This window comes from Rhinoderma darwinii, chromosome 5, assembly GCF_050947455.1.
Source record: "Rhinoderma darwinii isolate aRhiDar2 chromosome 5, aRhiDar2.hap1, whole genome shotgun sequence".
Taxonomy (NCBI): Eukaryota; Metazoa; Chordata; class Amphibia; order Anura; family Rhinodermatidae; genus Rhinoderma; species Rhinoderma darwinii.
The window spans coordinates 320117335-320136937 of NC_134691.1; the positions used below are offsets into that span (position 1 = coordinate 320117335).

General features: G+C 40.5%; 1 protein-coding gene across 2 annotated transcripts in view; it reads right to left on the bottom strand.

Annotated features, from left to right (window-relative positions):
- Positions 1–14646: 14646 nt before the first annotated feature.
- The window catches only part of SPAG6 (sperm associated antigen 6), a 116803-nt gene continuing 111846 nt past the window's right edge, over positions 14647–19603 (bottom strand). For both annotated transcript variants that reach the window (XM_075827564.1, XM_075827565.1), the window contains 2 exons: positions 16602–16747; positions 14647–14838 (listed from right to left, as the gene is read on the bottom strand). In XM_075827564.1, the coding sequence (XP_075683679.1) occupies positions 14769–14838; positions 16602–16747 (216 nt within the window). In that variant the 3' untranslated portion in view covers positions 14647–14768. The remainder of the gene's footprint in view (positions 14839–16601; positions 16748–19603) is intronic.

The following is a 19603-nucleotide window of genomic DNA, read 5'->3' on the forward strand; positions in this document are numbered from 1 at the left end:
TGCGTGCGTGCGTGCGTGCGTGCGTGTGTGTGTGTATAAAAACTGCTAAATAAAGCCATATACAAGTGATATAATGGCCAGAAATAGTGATATTCCTCATGTACACACATATAAATGTGCTTATTCTGAAACGTCAACTGAAAAGTTAGGTACACTTTAAGGGTTTAAAGTGGTTTTCAGGGTTAAAAATCATCTTTTTACATACTTTAATATGGAATTCTGAGATCATAGAGGGAGTTCTCCCATTCAGGAACCTCATTTTTTAGGGAAAGAAAAACAACAAAGAGTGTCTCTGGCTCTGGTGGACCCAGCACATCCATGCATTACATCTTGAGCCCATTGATTGCTTCATTTCCGCTGAAGCGGAATTAAATGCTTGCTGTCAGATTCCGACACAAATTACACAGCTGACAACTAAGGGGCCCAACTGCAGGACACCCTGTAATCAGCTTATTGTTGAAGGTCCTTTCTAACAAGAAGGAAATACCCCATTTAAAAGGGTTGTCCAGGATTTGAAACACGTGGCTGCTGTTTTAAAAAAAGAAAAAAAAAAGTGCCACACCTGTCCACAGGTTATGTGTGGTATTGCATCTCAGCCCCATTTAATTCAATGGAGCTTTTATTTCAATGGAGCTGAGCTGCAATACCCAACACAACCCATGGACAAGTGTGGTGCTGTTTTTGTAAGGAAGCCGCCATGTTTTTCCAATACTGGTCAACCCATTTAAATATCAAAAGTTCTGGGAATACTTTAGAAAACTGCTATTATGGGTCGGAAATAGTGCTGGGGGGTTAGTTAATAAATATAGTATTTATTATTTTCAATGCACTCATGCCAGAAAACTGATGAATGTGATTAATGTGCCCGTGTTTACCTGCTCTAGATTTTTAGAATGGTCATCTATAAAACAGATCGGGAAAGTTGTGGGCATGCACTAGAGCCCAATTTATAAACGACATTGTGCCATTCCCATGTACACCACCGGAGGTGGATATAAATAGCAAGGGGACCCTTGTTCTAATTGACAAAGAGCTCATTGCTATTATTATTTATTTCTGTTACTTATATGACACCAACATATTTTCCGCAGTGCGGTACAGAGTTTGTCCTCACTCGCTGTCCCCATTGGGGCTCACAATCTAAATTTCCTATCTGTATGGTTTTGGGGTGTTTGGAGGAACACAGAGGAAACCCACACAAAAACAGGGAGAACATGCAAACTCCATGCAGATGTTGTCCTTGGTTGAAAATGAACCCAGGACCCTAGCGCTGCAAGACTATCCACTGAGCCACCATGCTGCCCATATTGTTGATCAGCACTTTGTGGCCCTCTGACTAGTATTATAGTTAGCGTAGACCTTAACATGCAATCTAGAAGGCAGTAGGAAGCAGGACCACTTTCTTTTAAAGGGGTATTTGCATCTTAGACATTAGATAGGATATGCCATAAATGTCTGATAGATGCGGATCCCAGCTCTGGGACCTGAACCAATCTCAAGAGCGGGGGTCCCATGACCCTGTCCCTAACCTGTTTCCCCTCATGGGAATTACAGAAACAGTGTAGTACAGAAAGCTTGGCTCTTTCTGTACTTTCGGTCACCTCTCCATTCATTCTCCGCCTGGAATCGGCTGCTGACGACCCCCTCCCCATTGGGTGTCAAGGGACCCCTGTTCTTGAGTTCTGCAGGTCCCAGAGATGAGACCTGCATCTATCAGACATTTATGTCATATGCTGTGTATATGCCTTAAAAGTCTAATATGGAAAAATCCCTTTAATAATATGGGCCCCCAAAAGGCCCCTGTGCCCGTACACACATATATGTCCACCTCTGCCACAAATGTATACATGACTCATGAGTGTAAATCTGTTCTGATGCTTCATACGTTTTCCAGGCAATCTCCGGCTACAGGAATTATTGAAATAAAACTGTAAAACTTGGGCAAAGAGTCAAGATATTTCATGCACCTGCAGGCTTCATTTCATTCATGACATCACTGGGTGAAAAGTAAATCATCTTTCCAGAAGAGCTACGCGTTTTGTCACCTTTTTCTTATTTTACACACTTCCTGTACTATTGGCAAGCAAGAAATCCTCCATTGTCATTGAAATTGTGCAATTAGACCTCAAAGAGTAATAGGCAAGCATATAATTGTACGTCTGATTATACTGTAGGTTCGGAGGCTCTTTCTGTATTAGGATGTGTGCTCCGCTCTCTGCACTGACAGCTCCTACATTTGCTACCGGTATTTAAAAGATTTCAAATGCCTTAGGGTCTTCTTAAGCCTGACAGTCAGAAGCTTTCCAGAAATAACCATTCTTGCCTCCCATTGGGACGTGGAGAATAACACCACTTGAAGCTGTGCACGGCTTGATGGAGATGGATGTAGAAGTAGTGAAAGAGATAATTAGATAACCTGCTTAACTCATCCAGACCTGAAGCGGTTAAACATAGATCTCACTCGCATAAACCTTCACACTTCTTATTCTACTCCAGGCAAACTGCATTGATGATGCACAAAAGGATTTGACTGTGTAGAAATTACATTAGCCTTTGGCTCTGGGTTTCATATAGTTCTGAATGGCTCTCACTTAAATTTGTGCGGACTATTATTTCCAAATTGAATGTGATTGCACTTCTGAAATTACATTGATTTATTTTATTGCAATTTTAAATGATATATGCAGCTAAGATAAAGAAAGTGTAACCTGATGATATCCTCACGTGTTCAGTGGATTTAGATGAACAGAGCTGGTTATGTTTGGCTTCCAGAGGTGTCGCTTCAAGCTGTTGTAAGGCGCCATGGCATCTGATGGACAATGCCACAATTTTCCGACAGAACAATCCTCCGTATGAAATTGGAGGCATACTGAAGTACAGAAAGAGCCCAACCTGGTATAAGGTTTTTTTTACGGATTTCGTATGAATAGAGTATAAAATCGGAAGCATACGGGGATAAAGTATGGATTCTATGCTATACAATATGAATCTGTAGTATGGCAAAGTGCATAAGACCTTAAACCTATACCTAGACCTACCACCAGTGATGTCACTTAGTGCCGTATATCATGACATTATGTTGTATAAGAATGATAATATACAATAGACTGTAAAAATTAAGTATTTCCTTGTACAGTTAGAACCTGTGTGGTGAATTGCGATGATATGTCATATTGCAGCATCTTCCACTTTTGACATTTCTTTCGTTTACAGGCCTTGCAGGCACAAGGACCGAATTGTAATAACGTCTAATGGTAGGCCATTGTAGGCTTCACCTTCCACCCATAATACCCAAGAACTGTAAAATCCCAATTAAAATTTTATTCTCCGAGAAGTTGACATGAGTAAATATTAGCACCACTATCTAATCTAATACGTTAATTTTAACCTATGGTAACCATAAAGATGACGAATTTACCAGTGTACATTGTGTTCTAGTAATGGAGACTTTAATACAAAAAATTAGACAACACCCGGACATAAGGTGTTAGAACAGAATCCACTCATCACAATTCCAGCATTACTAGATATATTTTCAGTTCACTTTACAATTTTAAAATAAATACAGAAAAGTCTGACGCGCTAGGGATAAATATCTTGCAAAATACAATTAAACTCCTTGAGACCCGGTACCCATTTAAATGGCCCCCTAAAATTATTATTTATCTTGGAATAAAACTTTGTAAACACTGGCCGGACCACTTTACCCTTAACTACAACCTGCTCATTTCCTCTACTAAATCCGTTATAACGTCATGCTTGGCCCCTTTCATCTCATGGATGGGGAGGAAATATCTAATTAAAGGTTTAATTTTACCAAAATTTCATTACCTTTTTCAAATGCTCCCCATTTCTATACCGAACACTTATTTTGCAAAATTACGCTCACTTTTATTCCATTATATATGGAACTATAAACATCACAAGATAAGTGCACATTCTTTATCTCTTCCTAAGCTTATGGGAGGAATAGGTGCTCCTGACTTTAAATGCTACTACTATACAGCTTCTATGTCTCGCATGGTGGATTGGTACCGTTAACCTGACAATAAATTATGGGTCACAATAGAGGAACACCTATCCTGTTCCTTTGCGTTCTCTCCTCTTAGCGCATTCTGAGGGTTGATCCAACTTCACCATAAAAAATGACTTAACTAAGACAACTGTTAAAATATTTTCGCTTTATAGAAACCTTTTGACTCCGACGCCCTCCCCCCTAACTCAAGTATCTGATCTGATAGGCCTATATCGCAAAGGGTTAGGTAGTCAATCTAGTAATCCATCTATTACATTACATGATAAGATTGATTCCATTTTGTTGGATGGAACGTTAATTCCAGGACTGGACTAAAAACTCTGGTCGTCTAGAATTGCACCTAATGCATTATTCATCCTTAAAAAGTGCAGTCTCCCCATACCTGACAAGGGGCCCTTTAGACAGGCCTGTAACCAACTTTGAAACCCTTTTTGGGCAAACCAAATACCCCAGAAAAATTGTCTCTCAGATTTACCAACTCTTAATCACTAAGGACAGTCCTTTAAATAGATCATATATATCACTCTGGGAAAGAGACATGTCACTTTCACTGTCTACAGCAGATGTGAGGGCAATATATAAAGGTTCCCATGGTCCATCACATTGTATAAGAGTGCAAGAAAATTCCTACAAAATCATGTCAAGATGGTATACTACTCCAGACAAGACACATGCTTGGTATCCTTCCATTCCAGACACTTGTTGGAGATGCCTGAAGGATTTGGGTACTTATCATATTTAGTGGTCTTGTCCTAAGATCCAAACTTTCTGAGATTCTGTAACAGTATTTCTCAAATCTTTATGCAATATTAAACATCAAATCACCCAATCTAACATATTTTTGAACATGCCCATTAAAGACTTAAACAAATAAACAAACTTGTTGGTTCTCCACTTGTTAGCGGGTGCCAAATTATTACTCCCTTCATGCTGGAGATCAATCCGGGTCCCCAAATTATCTCAATGGTTTGTTAAAATTGAGCAACTCTATCATATAGAAGAAACTGCCGCAATCTCTATGAGGGCATACTCTCGATTCACATTGATATGGAAACCTTGGATCTCTTTCCGTACAACGGATCATTTCCTGAACTCTTAGTAACTATCACAAAATCAGGTAAACTAATTCCCAACTTCTAACTTTTTCTATTGTTGTAATTTGTTATATTTTTTCAATCTCAGTGTTTACTACCGCCTTAAATTCATCCCCTTAAACTCATCCCCCCCCCCCTTTTTTCTTTCTTTACTTTATTGACTCTCAGTCAATACTGAAACTCTTGGCGTTATTACATAGTGATGACGTTTTGCATTATTACTGAAATAATTTTATAATTTGTGTCTCACAAAACCTGTATTACTATAACCTTACACTTATTTCTTTCAGATTGTTTCTGTAATGTTTTACTATGTTTTCTCATGTCAATTTAACTTCAATTTAAAATCAATAAAAAGAAAATTGAAAAGAAAAGAAGATGTTCTAGAGAGATGTCCATGCTTAGGAGATCCTGGCAAACAGCTATCATCATTGAATGCATTGTCACAGAATAAAAACTTGAATGAATCAGTAATGCAGGGGTAGCACAAGGGCTAGGCAGAGTAGGCAGTCGCCTAGGGCACCATTGAAGAGGGAGGGCACCTTTCCATTTTTAGAATTCAGTGTTTTCTTGTATAAATAAGCAAACTAGGGATTGGTGGGAAAAGGAGCATCAGGAGACTAATTGTCTATCAACAACGGATGTTGAACTTTAGGAACTGAGGGTGATGGGGTGCATGCTGAAAACACTGGCTTGGGCACCAACAGAGCTTGTTCCACCCCTAAAGCAGTGCAAAGCATGTAAGCAGCACAGCATATAGCATTATTATTACTCTAAATATACAGTTGAGCTTTTTTTATTACTATTAGGGTATGTTCACGCTGAGTCAAAAACGTCTGAAAATACGGAGCTGTTTTCAAGGGAAAACAGTTCCTGATTTTCAGACGTTTTTTAAGCCACTCGCGTTTTTCGTGGCATTTTTTACGGCCGTTTTTGGAGCTGTTTTCAATAGAGTCAATGAAAAATGGCTCCAAAAACGTCCCAAGAAGTGTCCTGCACTTCTTCTTCGCTGCATTTTTCAAAACGGCCGAGTAAAAAAACGGCCCATCGGAACAGAACGCCGTTTTTCCCATTGCAATCAATGGGCAGATGTTTGGAGGCGTTCTGCTTCCGATTTTTCGGCCCGAAAAACTGCCGAAAATAGTCCGTGTGAACATACCCTCATACTATGCCATAGTGCAACTTTTTTCACATATGTTATTCTCATGACAAACTTTGTCCATATGCACTATTAGGGCCTATGGATGTCATATAGGTGGATCCTCCACTAGGGACATACCTTAGTCAGAGAGGAGAACCTCTGCAAAGAGCTGTTTCCGCTCTAGAAGACATAGTGTCCCTGTATTGGACCCTATATAATACATTTCCTATAAATGTGTAGCCGGCCAAGATTTCTGCTGCAGGACCCGTGGTGATCTGCAGATCGTAGGGATGGCTTGCGTTTGGAAAGATGTTTTCCAGATTGGATAATGATGCACAAAACGGATCAGTTATATTCCACAGATTATTATCACTCGCATGAAACCCTGTCCCAATTTGGGTGCACAATATAATTTTATACACACAGGGGCCAATTGTTTTTGCAGTGTTGATGTCATATGTAGACAATTGATATATCATTATGTATTGGTGGGGAGGGAGACTTAATTTTGACCCCATGTTCTATCCACTGAGCCACTATGCTACCCCAAAAATACATAAATCCTATACTATCTGTACATACATATATTCTATAGTATCTATATGGTCTAAACCAGGGGTATACAACCAGCGGAACTCCAGCTGTTGTGAAACTACAACTCCCAGCATGCTCTGAGAGGCTCAGGTTGTGAGGCCATGCTGGGAGCTGTAATTTCACAACAGCTGGAGTGCCGCTGGTTGCAAACCCCTGGTCTAATTACTTAATGGTGAGAAATGTAAAAGAGACGCATTACACCCTTTATTGACGTGGGATTAATGATTACAAATCAGGACCTTGGAGTTTATTTCCCTGCTGGGCAAACAAACCGCTTCAAATACTCTCCATTTACAGTAATGTTTTGCTTTACGCCTTATTCATATATACACCATCAGAGACAAAAACATAAAGACCCATCAACCGTTTCCACCGAGATGCATCTGTTTGAAACTGACGGCAAAATGTTAAGTTTGGCAAGAATTTCTATCCGTCTTTTTCTGCTTAAATATAACCAAAACCGCAGCACGCCAGGTCATATAGTCCAATAGACTGAACAATTGGTGCACAGAATTCATCAATACATTTCCCATTGGCATTAATGATAGATACCGAACCAACGCCACCATAAGGAAACAGATATAGGAACACATTTCAATATGGAAAATTAACATTGTACAACCGGAAGTAAAGGCAGAATAATGTCTATACTGTGGTCGATCCCCTTGTAGCGAATAAAATTGGTTACAAAATTAGAGCTCATGCACATGGCCATATTATAGATTGTGTGGTACGTATCCTAAATACCATGACCATAGGATTTTATGGGGTCCACACTGTACCTGTATGTCCCATGACCCCCATTTGCTGATGCGCTCCCCAGAGACTGCAGTGGAGAGGTGGCCATATTGGAGTTACAGGAAGAGCCAAGCAAGTCTTTATTAGGCACATGACCGTTTGTATTTTGTGGCCCGTAAACGACGGATCCGTTGTGTTTTTTTTTGTGGTCTATATGTCATCAGTGTCTCCTCCACATCCGTTCCCTATGTTCTATAGGTTTCACGTCGCGGGCTAGACCGAGCCACAAACTTACCGGAATAGGACTTGCTCCTGGTTTTGTGGCTCCATCACATGGACCGCACACGGATCAGTGGAAACGGAGCAATTAGAAATGACCGGATCAGTGTACTATCCGTTGAAATATTTCAGGGAAAAAATGGGGATAGAGGGATTTGGGCCAAAAGTAGGGACTGTCCCTCCACTCAGCAAATATGAAACATAGCATGTATGCTTCTGAGTAATTTGAGGGGTAACAGTAGTGTGTACTATCCTATCACTTCTGCTGCTGAACACATTGATTCTGATAATAACACTTTATTAGGAGATTGCCATTTAACCAAATATGTCATATATTGTGGCATTTTAAAGGGGTTATTCAGGATTGGAAAAATATAGCCGCTTTATACTAGTTCTTCACCTGTCCATGGGTTGAGTCGGGTGATTCAGGTCTGAGTCATTGGAATGGGGCTGAACAGCAATACCATACACAACCTGTGGACTAGTGGAGTGCTGTTCTTGGAAGACGGCAGCCATGTTTTTTCTAATATTGCACAACCTCTTTAGGTTTTTGCAAATGCTTCAGATTGAATCTACAAGTAATGTTTTCTGACCTTACAAGTCCATGCCCCTTATTAGACATAATTGCGATTTGCTTCACTCCTGTATTTTTGCAGTAAATCTTCTGATTCTGCACTTAGTAAGCTTAATTGAATTAACTTACAAATATGTCTAAAGTAATTGTCAGTGTACACAAATGGTCCGAGTAATCTCTGGGCCCCAGATTAGGTGAAAGCTAAATGGGGAGAGCTAATGGCAGCCCAAGCTCTCTGGAAATGGCAAACACTGAAAGACATAATTGCTTGAAGAGTAAAAGAGGCCGCCACTGTGCTGCCCGTCTAATGGGGTTCTGAAAAGTGCACGCTACTTGTTCAGGGAGCTTTGACATTTGTTAAAAAGATGTAATGTTCGGCAGATGGAGAACTGTTGACAGACAGACAGAGAGAATCCACTGACGGAGGGTCTATGCGAAGACGATAAGGCAGTGCAACAGAGAACATTAAAAAACTGATGTCTGAAAAAAGATCGGGAGACTTAGGAGCAAAGAATACAGCTACATTTTATATTATATGAATATCATCCAGAGACATAACAAAAATCTATACATAGGTAAAAGGCAACTTTACAAAATCAACACTTTAAAAGAATAGCAAATAACAAAATAGAAAAAAAAAAAAAAAGACTACTTTTTGGCAGATGTTCGGCCATTAAAGTCTACAGGCACATCAGCGTATAACTTGGGAGATTTACATGGCATTTAGGCCAGATTCACTCGAACGAGTGCAAACTCGGACGTGAAAAACGGCCATTTTCCACATCCAAGTCGCAACCGTGCGGGACCCGTTTTCACGAATCCCTCATAGACTTGAGTCTATTGAGGGATCCTTGAAAACAGACTAACATAGGACATGTCCTATTTTTTTTTCCGGCCTTTTCACACGGCCAGTTAAAACAACGGCCGCGTGAACTGCCACATTTAAATACGTGTCGTGACAGCCGTTAAAAACAATGGTCGTCACACGGACGAGATATACGCTTGTCTGAATTCGGCCTTACTCTGAACATGCCTCATAGACGTGGTGTAATTTTCGCCTAAGCTGCACCCTTTAGCCGTTTCTAGTCAAAAAAGGAGGTGACCAGTGCAAGATGGATCCGTTTTCCATCTCGAAGACAGTTGTGAAGACTTCAAATGTGCGTTTTCCTTCTATCACAAGTTTCATACTTACAAGGGATACTAAAGCTAGCCATACACATTAGAGGTACGTAGACCGAACCTGACGATTTCGACAGGACCAGCTGACCATCTAATGTGTATGGCGGCATCCCAACTCTCCCGTGATGGCAGATGTCTGGAGAGAGAAGGATTGGGCATGTTGAATTTCAACATACCGTTCCTTTTGTTTGATAGTAGATAAGCTGCTGCCCAAGGAGTCTGGCAGCGGCTTTCTCCCTTCTGCAAACACATGTACGTTTGGCCGAGCCGAGAGTGCATGTGTATAGGGAGTTTGGAGGAATGGATGTTCGGCCGACAGCTATTTAAAGTGTATGGCCAGTCTTAGATCTGTCAACAAAGGTATACAGTTGCATACAGTTGTCATCCATTTGACTACACCGGTTTTATTTTATTTTTAGGCCACATTCACACTTGCATATTTGTATTTTGCATCTGTATGGCTTACAAATACTGATGCAAAATACTGCAGTGCGAAGGAGGCCTTAAAGGCGAAGGGAAGATTTTTTTTTGACGTAAGCAAAACTATACCCATGGGTTTGGATACATCTGCCATTGATTTCCATTATTAAAAAAATTATACTTTAACAAGTTTTTGGGGATTTCTTGTGTTGACAATCGCAGCAGCTTATGCTTTTCTATACGGTCACAAAATGTGTGACAAACAGACACACTCTTGCCATACATCTGCCTTATATAAATCTATGGACACTGTACAGTATATATTTGATATGTGTAAATATATGGCCAAACGTAGTGTGAATAAAACCTAAGGGCCCATGTTCACGGCCATGTTATGTCTTTGTTCAGTAAAGGGCTCCCATATAGATTCATACAGCCTCGATTTCATACAGGCGGCACTTGAAAGTTTTTCTGTCGGTTTCCGACTAAATAGGTGACATGTTCCTTAGACCACCGTATATGCAGAGATAGTCACCCCTAGAACTATAGCTTATAGGGGAGTATATCTCTGTAAGTGGGGCACCCGATGAAGGTTGTACATCAGCACACATAAGTCATTCGGCTCTGTGTACACGGTGCGGATGTTCGCATGAGCCCTAAGGCCCCATGCACATGACCAAAGTTTTCATCGGTAATTATCGAATACGTAATTACGGATGAAATTGCGGACCTATTCATTTCTATTAGCCACGCACATGATTCCGTATATTTACAGATGTAAATGTAACAGGCTGCAGAAATGACCCAGAAAATATAGAACGCTTCCTGTCTGCAATATTCTTGTCCGCAATTGCAGCACGGACTCGCTCATAGAATTCTATGGGCGCTTCTGAAATTGCGGACGACTACGGAGGTGTATCTGTAGGCGTCCGATCTGTTTTTACGGACAGTTAAAAAAACCTTATGTGCATGAGGGACTTGAATTTTGCCCTCTTAAAAAGTCTGTTAATTCTATCTAAAAAATTTATTTTCTGAGCATTTTTGGCACAAAAACCTAGGGGTGCGCTCACACATGGCGTACTTGCATTGTATTTCCGCAGCATAAAAATATGCTGCGGACAACTACAATGCATGTCTAAAAAAGTTTCCAAAACATACAGATTTCTCTAGTTCTCGAGTTGTGAAATATTTTTCCATAGACATACATTTTAGTTACGCAGCGTAGGCATACAATGTGAGGACGCCACGTGTGAGGCCACGTGTGAGCGCACCGTAGTATAGCAGTCATGTGGCTCCTAAGCTGTTTTGAAACTACAACTTCCAGCATGCCTTGACAGTCTGACTCTTGGAGATGTAGTTTCACAACTGCTGAAGAAACGCGAGATGTATATCACATATATAGTAACAGAGACATTAATCATGACAATATGTTGCCGACCTTTCCCAGGATAGTTATAATCTTTGAAGTCTTTCTCATTAGCCAGTCAGATTGTACCTGTGATTTTTCTAAGTGGAAACGGTTGCGCAAATAATATGTAATGTGTCATTGCTCTATAGGATACAAGGAAAGTACAAAAAAAACTTTACTTTAGCACATATAATATATTTACTGTGCATTATGTTTACACACACTAAGCATTTTTTTTTAATGTATTTCTTTTTTTCATTCATTTTTTTTTAGTTGTCTAGATTCTACTATAATGTGTGTATATATATATATATATTCTAATCAGCCTTTACTTCTCTCCCGGGATTCACACTTTGCAGACTGCACATTGTTTTGCTGGGACTGTATAGAATATATTATATACATAGTTCTTGTGGGGTTACAGCTGCATTTGAAGGGTTAAAGTGACTGTCTGAAAGGCTCATTAGGAGTCAATTATTCCCTTTGTTCACAGATGACAGCACAATGCTAGCAGAAATTGCACTTTTGTATCCTCAACATTAAGATTGAGCTTCCTGTGGCTCACCAGCTGTTGTGGAACTACAAGTCCCAACAAGTCCTGCCGGGCTTCATATTATGATAGGAATTTGTGTAGTTATTTGTAGACTTACCTCCTTTTTTGCACAAATAATATAATATATTTGACATCATCCGTGAGCGCTCTGATATGACTAGACCTTTATTTTTATTATACCCTCTGAGGACTTCGCGGGTGCATTAGCACCCACTACCAGCGCTCCAATGTTCCAGTACAGGGGCTGAAGTGTAGCACACTCTATATTCAAAGTATGTGCCCCCTCTCAATGAGACCTCTAGGCCAAACATAAGTACTGAGAGAGAGCTTATGCGATTTGCTTAAAATTCCTGTATTGACTAAGGGATCTTTCACAGAAGACGTATATTTAAAGCCAATGCGGGATTGGAATCCATCCTGTGTGATCAGGAAAGCCTTACCTAAGCATACGGCTGTGTGCATGATTGTGGGGTAGGAAAGTGCCACATTTGAGCCATCTCAGCACCCTCTTGCGCCATTGCATACATATAACATGAGCTCCCTCTTGGTCCACTAAATTTGCAGCCATGCTATATACATGTAGCATGCACTACCACCTGCATCTACTAAGGACATGTTCACATGTGGCATACTTAATGTGGATTTTTTCGTGAATATGTGCTGATTTCAAGCCGTGCAGAACATTTTAAGATCTGCATTTGTCTATGGATTTGACGCAAATTCCGCCTATTGTAATGCAAAAGATGATATCTGCATATAACACGTAGAAATTACCATTGGATTTCAGACCATTTATATAGCAGAAAACATTAGCAGCACTTTTAGGGTATTTACTGAAGTACTTGCGATTTGATACCATAAATGTCTGTTGGGGATCGGTGGGACATCCAGCAATTCCAGGAATATAATTGGGGTGGTGGTGCCTGTTCTCCCATTCCCAGCAGATTTATACAGCTCCTGACTGAAACGCTAAGGCCCCACGCACACGACCATACCCGTAATCACGCCATGTCCTATTTTTTACGGATGCTTTCTATGGCCCGGACACCTTCCCGTAAATATATAGGAAGGTGTCCGTGGGCCATGGAAATGAATGAAACCGTATTTTGATCCGCAATTACGGTCCGTAATTGCGAAACAAAATTACGGTCGTGTGCATGGGGCCTAAATGTGGTCAAAGGGTGTAATGGGCCTAACGTATGTCACAAGAGGGCCCTTTTTGGTATACATTTGGGCGGGATGCATCGGCTTCCCTCACGGTGGCTCAGTGGTTAGCACAATGGCCTTGCAGCGCTGGGGACATGGTTTCAAACCAAGGTCAACATCTGCATGGAGTTTGTATGTTCTCCCTGTGTTTGCGTGTGTTTCCTCCGGGTACTCCGGTTTCCTCCCACACCCCAAAAGCATACCAATAGGGAATTTAGATTGTGAGCCCCAATGGGGACAGTAAAAGAGGACTGCTGTACAGCGCTGCGGAATATGTCGGCGCTATATAAGTAACTGAAATAATAATAATACTCTATTGAAAACCATAGATTAATAAACTTATCAATAAAGCGGAATACCTTTAAAAATAATTTTTTTTTAGTTTTTTTACAATGTGAGACATTTGAATACAGCTGGAAAAGCCAGGGCCATTCATTTAGTGTAGAAGTCAAACATGAACCAAAAACATAGTGTGAACAGAGCCTTGCGTGAAAAAGTCCAGTTTTAAAGGAATTTCCTTAGGATAGGCTATCAATGTGTGATCAATAGGGGTCTGACACCCTGAACCCCGGCAATCAACAGAATTAAATGGCCCCTTTACACAGGTACAGCGCCATACATACTGGTTCTACCTGGTACTGCAGCTCAGTCCTATTCCCTTGAATAGGACTGGGCTGCAGTACCAGGCACAGCTGAGGGGCCGAGGTGCTTGTTGGGGCAATGCAGTCCCTTTAGTCTCTGATCGCCAGGGTTCGGAACTCAATGACCATACATTGATGGCCTATTGTAAAGGTAAAAATTATATATATGGCTTCTAGTATTCCCTAAACATTTACATAAATATAAATAACCAGTGTCTATTTGTTGAGGATGAGTGCTAGTATCCATAATTACCTTGTCATCCATAAATACTCAGTCATTTACTAATAGCGCAGTGTATACTCGATTGATACAGACTTACAGCTCTTGTACGGGACCGATATCGGGCCGTGAAAACCGATCCGCGTGTCGGCCAGATTTCCAGGCTCGACCACGGTACAGGTAAACGGGACTCCTGGCATCATAAACATTTATGATGTTAGGAGTTTCTGTCTCCTAGTATCATAAAATGTCTATGATGCCAGTAGTCCCGTTTACCTGTACCGTGGTCGAGTCGGGAAATCTGGCCGACACGCGGATCGGTTTTCATGGCCCGATCTCGGTCGTGTACAAGAGCTGTTATGAGCCGGAACAAGTGGGTGGATTTCTGCCTCATTTATGGACTCTGAATTACCAATAATAACCATATACTGGATTTCCTTATTAATCTCAATCGTCTTCAGAAAAAGAAAATATGGCAAAATAAGTCTTTGCTTTTTTATATTCATATTTATATTTTTTTATGACTGCCTTTGAATGGAATGTACAGTTTTCAGACAAGACTGTTAAGATGGTTAGTAGGTCTTTAATTTTTGTTTACAGCATAGTATAAAATATTTATAGTGCTCCAAACAAATAGATTTTCAGTGTAGGTAATAAAATAGAGCATATAAATATGGATATCAACTCATGAAATAACTGGCTGGTAATGGTCCACTCTCTCCAGCAGCGTCTGGGAATATCCAGGAGAGTAATATCTAAAGTACAAACAAAATGAAGGGAAAATTAATTCATAAAAAAAAGAACAAACAATAAGTGAAGACACAAATTACTGAAAATGTTGAACTTTACATAAACATTTTAATATTTATTTTGCAGCACTGTGACTTTAAGCGCATGTTCACACGGCTAATTTTCCAGCGTATTTTGGGGCGCAAAACGCTCATATTACGAAAATACACTTTACACGTGCTAGTGCATACCGTATATTCTGCTGTGGCGGCAGGAACCCTCTCTCTAGCTGCTGGTGACGGGTGCCACACAGGTTGGTCTGATTCAAATAACTCTTCAGTGCCTGGAGTTTGGCATCTGAAAGTCTTTTGGGGGTCTGTATTTGTTCAGGGAGTCTAGTATTGGATCTGTATTAGATAATGTGGTCTGTGTTTAGGGGGTCTGTATTAATTTAGGACGTGATGTAGGGGGGTTCGTCTGCACTATTTGTGATAGTTTGGAAGAGTGCCCTATATAAATGGGCATGGCATAAGGGAATAATTGCTTTGTGTGGTGCTTGTCGAAAACCCTCTTATGTTCTTTCTCAAAAGTTTGCAGGTATGATCTACCCTTTATAACTGACCGCAATTTCCTCCGGCGATCACAGCTGATCGCCGGGGTTTTCAGAAGTAGGAGTTGTCATAATGTCTCAACAGTGGCATATGTAGAAGAGTGGGACCCATTGAAATATAGCAAAGTGGGGCTCCCTACTAGTGTTGCTTTATGACATCACACTACACAATCCTGGTGCAGAAATATAAGGAGCTTGTTATCCTGTCACTCCCTCCACTTCCCTTGTTGGAGAGGACAGAATGACTAGTTGGCGATTTCCTCCCTAACTAGACCGCTTCACACAGGCCATAGGAAAGCGGAACGTGGCTAATCTGGGCTCTAGAACCTATAGCATCTACATAAGCTGCCTCTATGATGAGTGCCTTGTGTTTGAATAATATTTTAGATTCCTGAGGCAGATTTTTTTTCTGCCTGCAAAAAAAAATTTCCCTGCCTTTTTTTGCCCGCGGCCATTGAATCTAATGCAAGGACCACGGCCCCAAATAAAATGCTGCATAAAAGCTCATAAATGAGCACCGCAGGTTTTTTTTTGCCTCCCATTGTTTTCAATGGGAGGTCAGAGGTAGATACCACAGAAAGAAAGAACGTCACTTTTTTCCCATCTGGGCCTTTTATGGCGCTGTTTCCTACGCTTTTTTTTGTGTCAAAATTAATGCCAAAAAACTCAATGTGAACTGACCCTTCGTGTCACAGAATGCAGATTATTAATGCCATGGCGTATATATTCTGCTTAGATTAAATATATAAATTGTCTTCCGATGTTTCAGGTAGGAAAATAAACAGCAAGGTGATGGATTCTTTGTGTACAATCGTTCTTAGATTATTGTTTGGTGTAAATCACAATTTGCACATATCGAAGTAACAGGACACTAAACCTGTAGTATATCTAAACACGGAGTACTGGATTACAATCTATGGTTCCCTGTTATCAGCCATTTTTAGGCTTTGAAAGTATATCTACACCCTGCCCATCACTACTTTATATCGAGTGCTGAGAACACATATGTGAGTATGATCAGCAGCTCCTTTTATATTCTCCGAGAAGTCGTCTTACACATTTCAATTTATTTTGGCCTCGAGTCTACAAACATATATGTTCAAGGCTGACATGTCTGCCATAGGGAAGCGCTGCCCATGAACTAAGAGGAATAATTCCAGGAATACAGTATTTCCTTACTTAACGATCTCCTCGGGATAACAATTATTGATAGTGTTGATGTATTCTTGGAGAGGGGAGCCCGGATCTGCAGAGATCTCTTGAATCTTCTTAAGCCCACCACTTGTTACAAAGAGCCGTCTTGCTTTACTGTCATGTGGAAGAACCTGTAAATGAATAGCAGAAAATCTTAACATTGCAAGTAACAATACCGGCAGGCGCTATCTTGGGTCTAATTTCAGGGTGTCAATGCATACCGCAGTGGATTAGAGCTTGAAGATGTCAACACATTTACGCACGTCTTGATACATTTCTGAATGATCAGAAAAGAGACCCTGAGGCTTCGAGGATTTATGGTTCAGAGACATGAAAACGAAGCAAAATAACTAGAGACGCTGCCAATGTAGAAGGAGCCGTGTTAAAGTGCAGGCGATGTCACTGCATCAAAACATTGGGTTGAGACCTCACCTAGTTATGGTGTCATGTTGTGTGGGCCACATTGTTAGGGAGGTACAGAATGGAGAAGAAAGGAAGGTAGGAGAGCACAGACATAAAGGATCTGCTGAACAAAAGCTGCAAGAAAATAAAAAGGAGAGATATAAAACATCAGAAAGCAGAGTGGAAAAAGTGATAAGAGCTAAAGCAAGAAATAATACAAATGATGAAACTGCAGAAGTGCATGCAGCGTATGGAGATTATGAGAAATCACATAGACATAGGAAGAGAGAGGCAAAGAAAAATAGTGATACGAAAAAGAAGGCATTGTATTGGTGTTTATATATGACACAATTTACCCCCTAATGTAAACGATAAGAATATTAGAAGTCACCAAGGAGTATAAGGGTCCTATTACATGGCATGATATGGGCCGTGAAAACGAGTGCCGATCGACAAGATAGCTCGTTGATCGGCACTCGTTTGCTTCTTTCACAATGAGCAATGATTGGTGATATGTGGGGATGAGCGCTCGTTATTACGATCACTCGTCCCCATACATTTCCATCATGTCGGCAGCACATCTCCCTGTCAGGGAGACATGATGCAGATGAACATCATATTTAAGGCTGCATAAACTATACGATCAGCCGATAAACGCCTCAGATGCCACGGTCAGGTGCGACCACAGCACCTGAGCGATTAGACAAAGGGACACCCCCCCCCCCCCTTCGCTTCAAAATTGCAGGGTGCCAACTGGCTATTGAAGGCCTCCAAGTCTGCCATCAGTGCTCTATTAATAAGCCTTACCAGAGGATGGCTTAGTAGTAGAGCACAGATAAAGGCAATACACTGCAATTCAATAAAGTATATTGCATAAATGATCACATGGTAAAGTCCCCAAGTGGGACTAAAAGAAAAGAAAAATGTTTTATTAAATTGTTAAAAGAATAAAAGAAAAAAAAATGACTAAAAAAAATGTTTTGCCAAAAATAATGTAAGCAATAAAAAATATATAATTAGTACCACCACATCTGTAAAAGAATGAACTATTAAAATATCTTGTTCTTTTACCCGTCGGGGTAAACCCTGTAGGGAAAGAAATATTCACAATGCTAGAATTGATGTTTTTGGTCACCTGGCTCCCCCCCCCCCCAAAAAAAAAATGTAATAAAAAATTATCAAAAAGTCGTATGTACCCCAAAATGGTACCAGAACGCCCTGAAAAAAATAAGCCCTCACACCGCTCCATCGACAGAAAAATAAAAGAGTTCTGGCTCTCAAAATACGGCGACACAAAACTACTTTTTTCTTAACAAATTATTTTTACTTTGTAAAATGAGTACATCACGTAAGAGTAATCAATGAATTGAAAAAAAATTCTGGTATTTCTACTTATAAGATATTTAGCTAAGAAGAGTGTGCATAGCCTTGGGGCCCAGTTCGTTTATCAGTAGACATGCGCAATAGAGAACGCTAGCAGAGCTTTCCGTCAGGACAGAACCCTGACAGACACAAACGGAAACCACAGGTTTCCGATTCCATCACCATTGATTTCAATGGTGACGGATCCGGTGCCAATGGTTTCCGTTTGTCTCCGTTGTGCAAGGGTTCCGTCGTTTTGACGGAATCAATAGCGTAGTTGACCATTGTCACCGGATCCGTCACCATTGAAATCAATAGTGATGGAAACGGAAACCTTTGGTTTCCGTTTGTGTCTGTCAGGGCTCCGTTCCGACGGGAAGCTCCGACGGAATGGAGCCCTAGCGCAGATGTGAACGAAGCCTAACACTTTAGTGTCTTTTGCTGCAATAATGTATGCATGTTTTACTTATCTTTACTTATTTTGATTGGTTGTCAACACCCAAGTCTCATGGAATGAATAGCTCTACATCATGATGTATTCCATTATACCTTTTGTTATAAATAAAGGGAACTGTGGGATCTCCCTCAGATTCCGTTATACGCTACCTGGTGTCTGCGCATCAGTCATCTCCCGACCGGTGATATTCCTGATCCTCGATAACTTGTATTAGTAGATTACTCGAACAATAATAAGCAAGCTATATAAATTTGGTATCACCGTAGTCTTATTGACCCGCAGAATAACATGTAGTTTTTAACGCACAGTGAACACCGAAAAACGAAAACCCAAAAACTATGGAGGAATCCGTTTTTTTTTCCCACCCCACAATTTTTTTAATTTAGTTTCCCAGTACATTATATGGTACATTAAATGGTGCCAATAAAAACCACAACTCGTCCCGCAAAACAAAAGCCCTCATACGGCTATGTCAACTGAAAAATAAAAGCATTATGGCTCTTGAAATGCAACAATGGAAAAACAAAAATACAAAAATGAAAATTGGCTGTGGCGCCAGGAGGTTAATAAATGAGGCCTAATACTATATTTCAGATCTAGGTATTTAGTGATTTTAAGCAACTGGATTTGATTTTAGGAGCGGACTAACCAATCTGGCACTACCCACAAGCATTAGGGGCCCACAGCTCTCAATCCCCTGCTTCCTTCTAAGGGATCATTCAGATGAGCGTAAAATTTGTTCGTGTGTTGATTTCAAAGGAGCGGT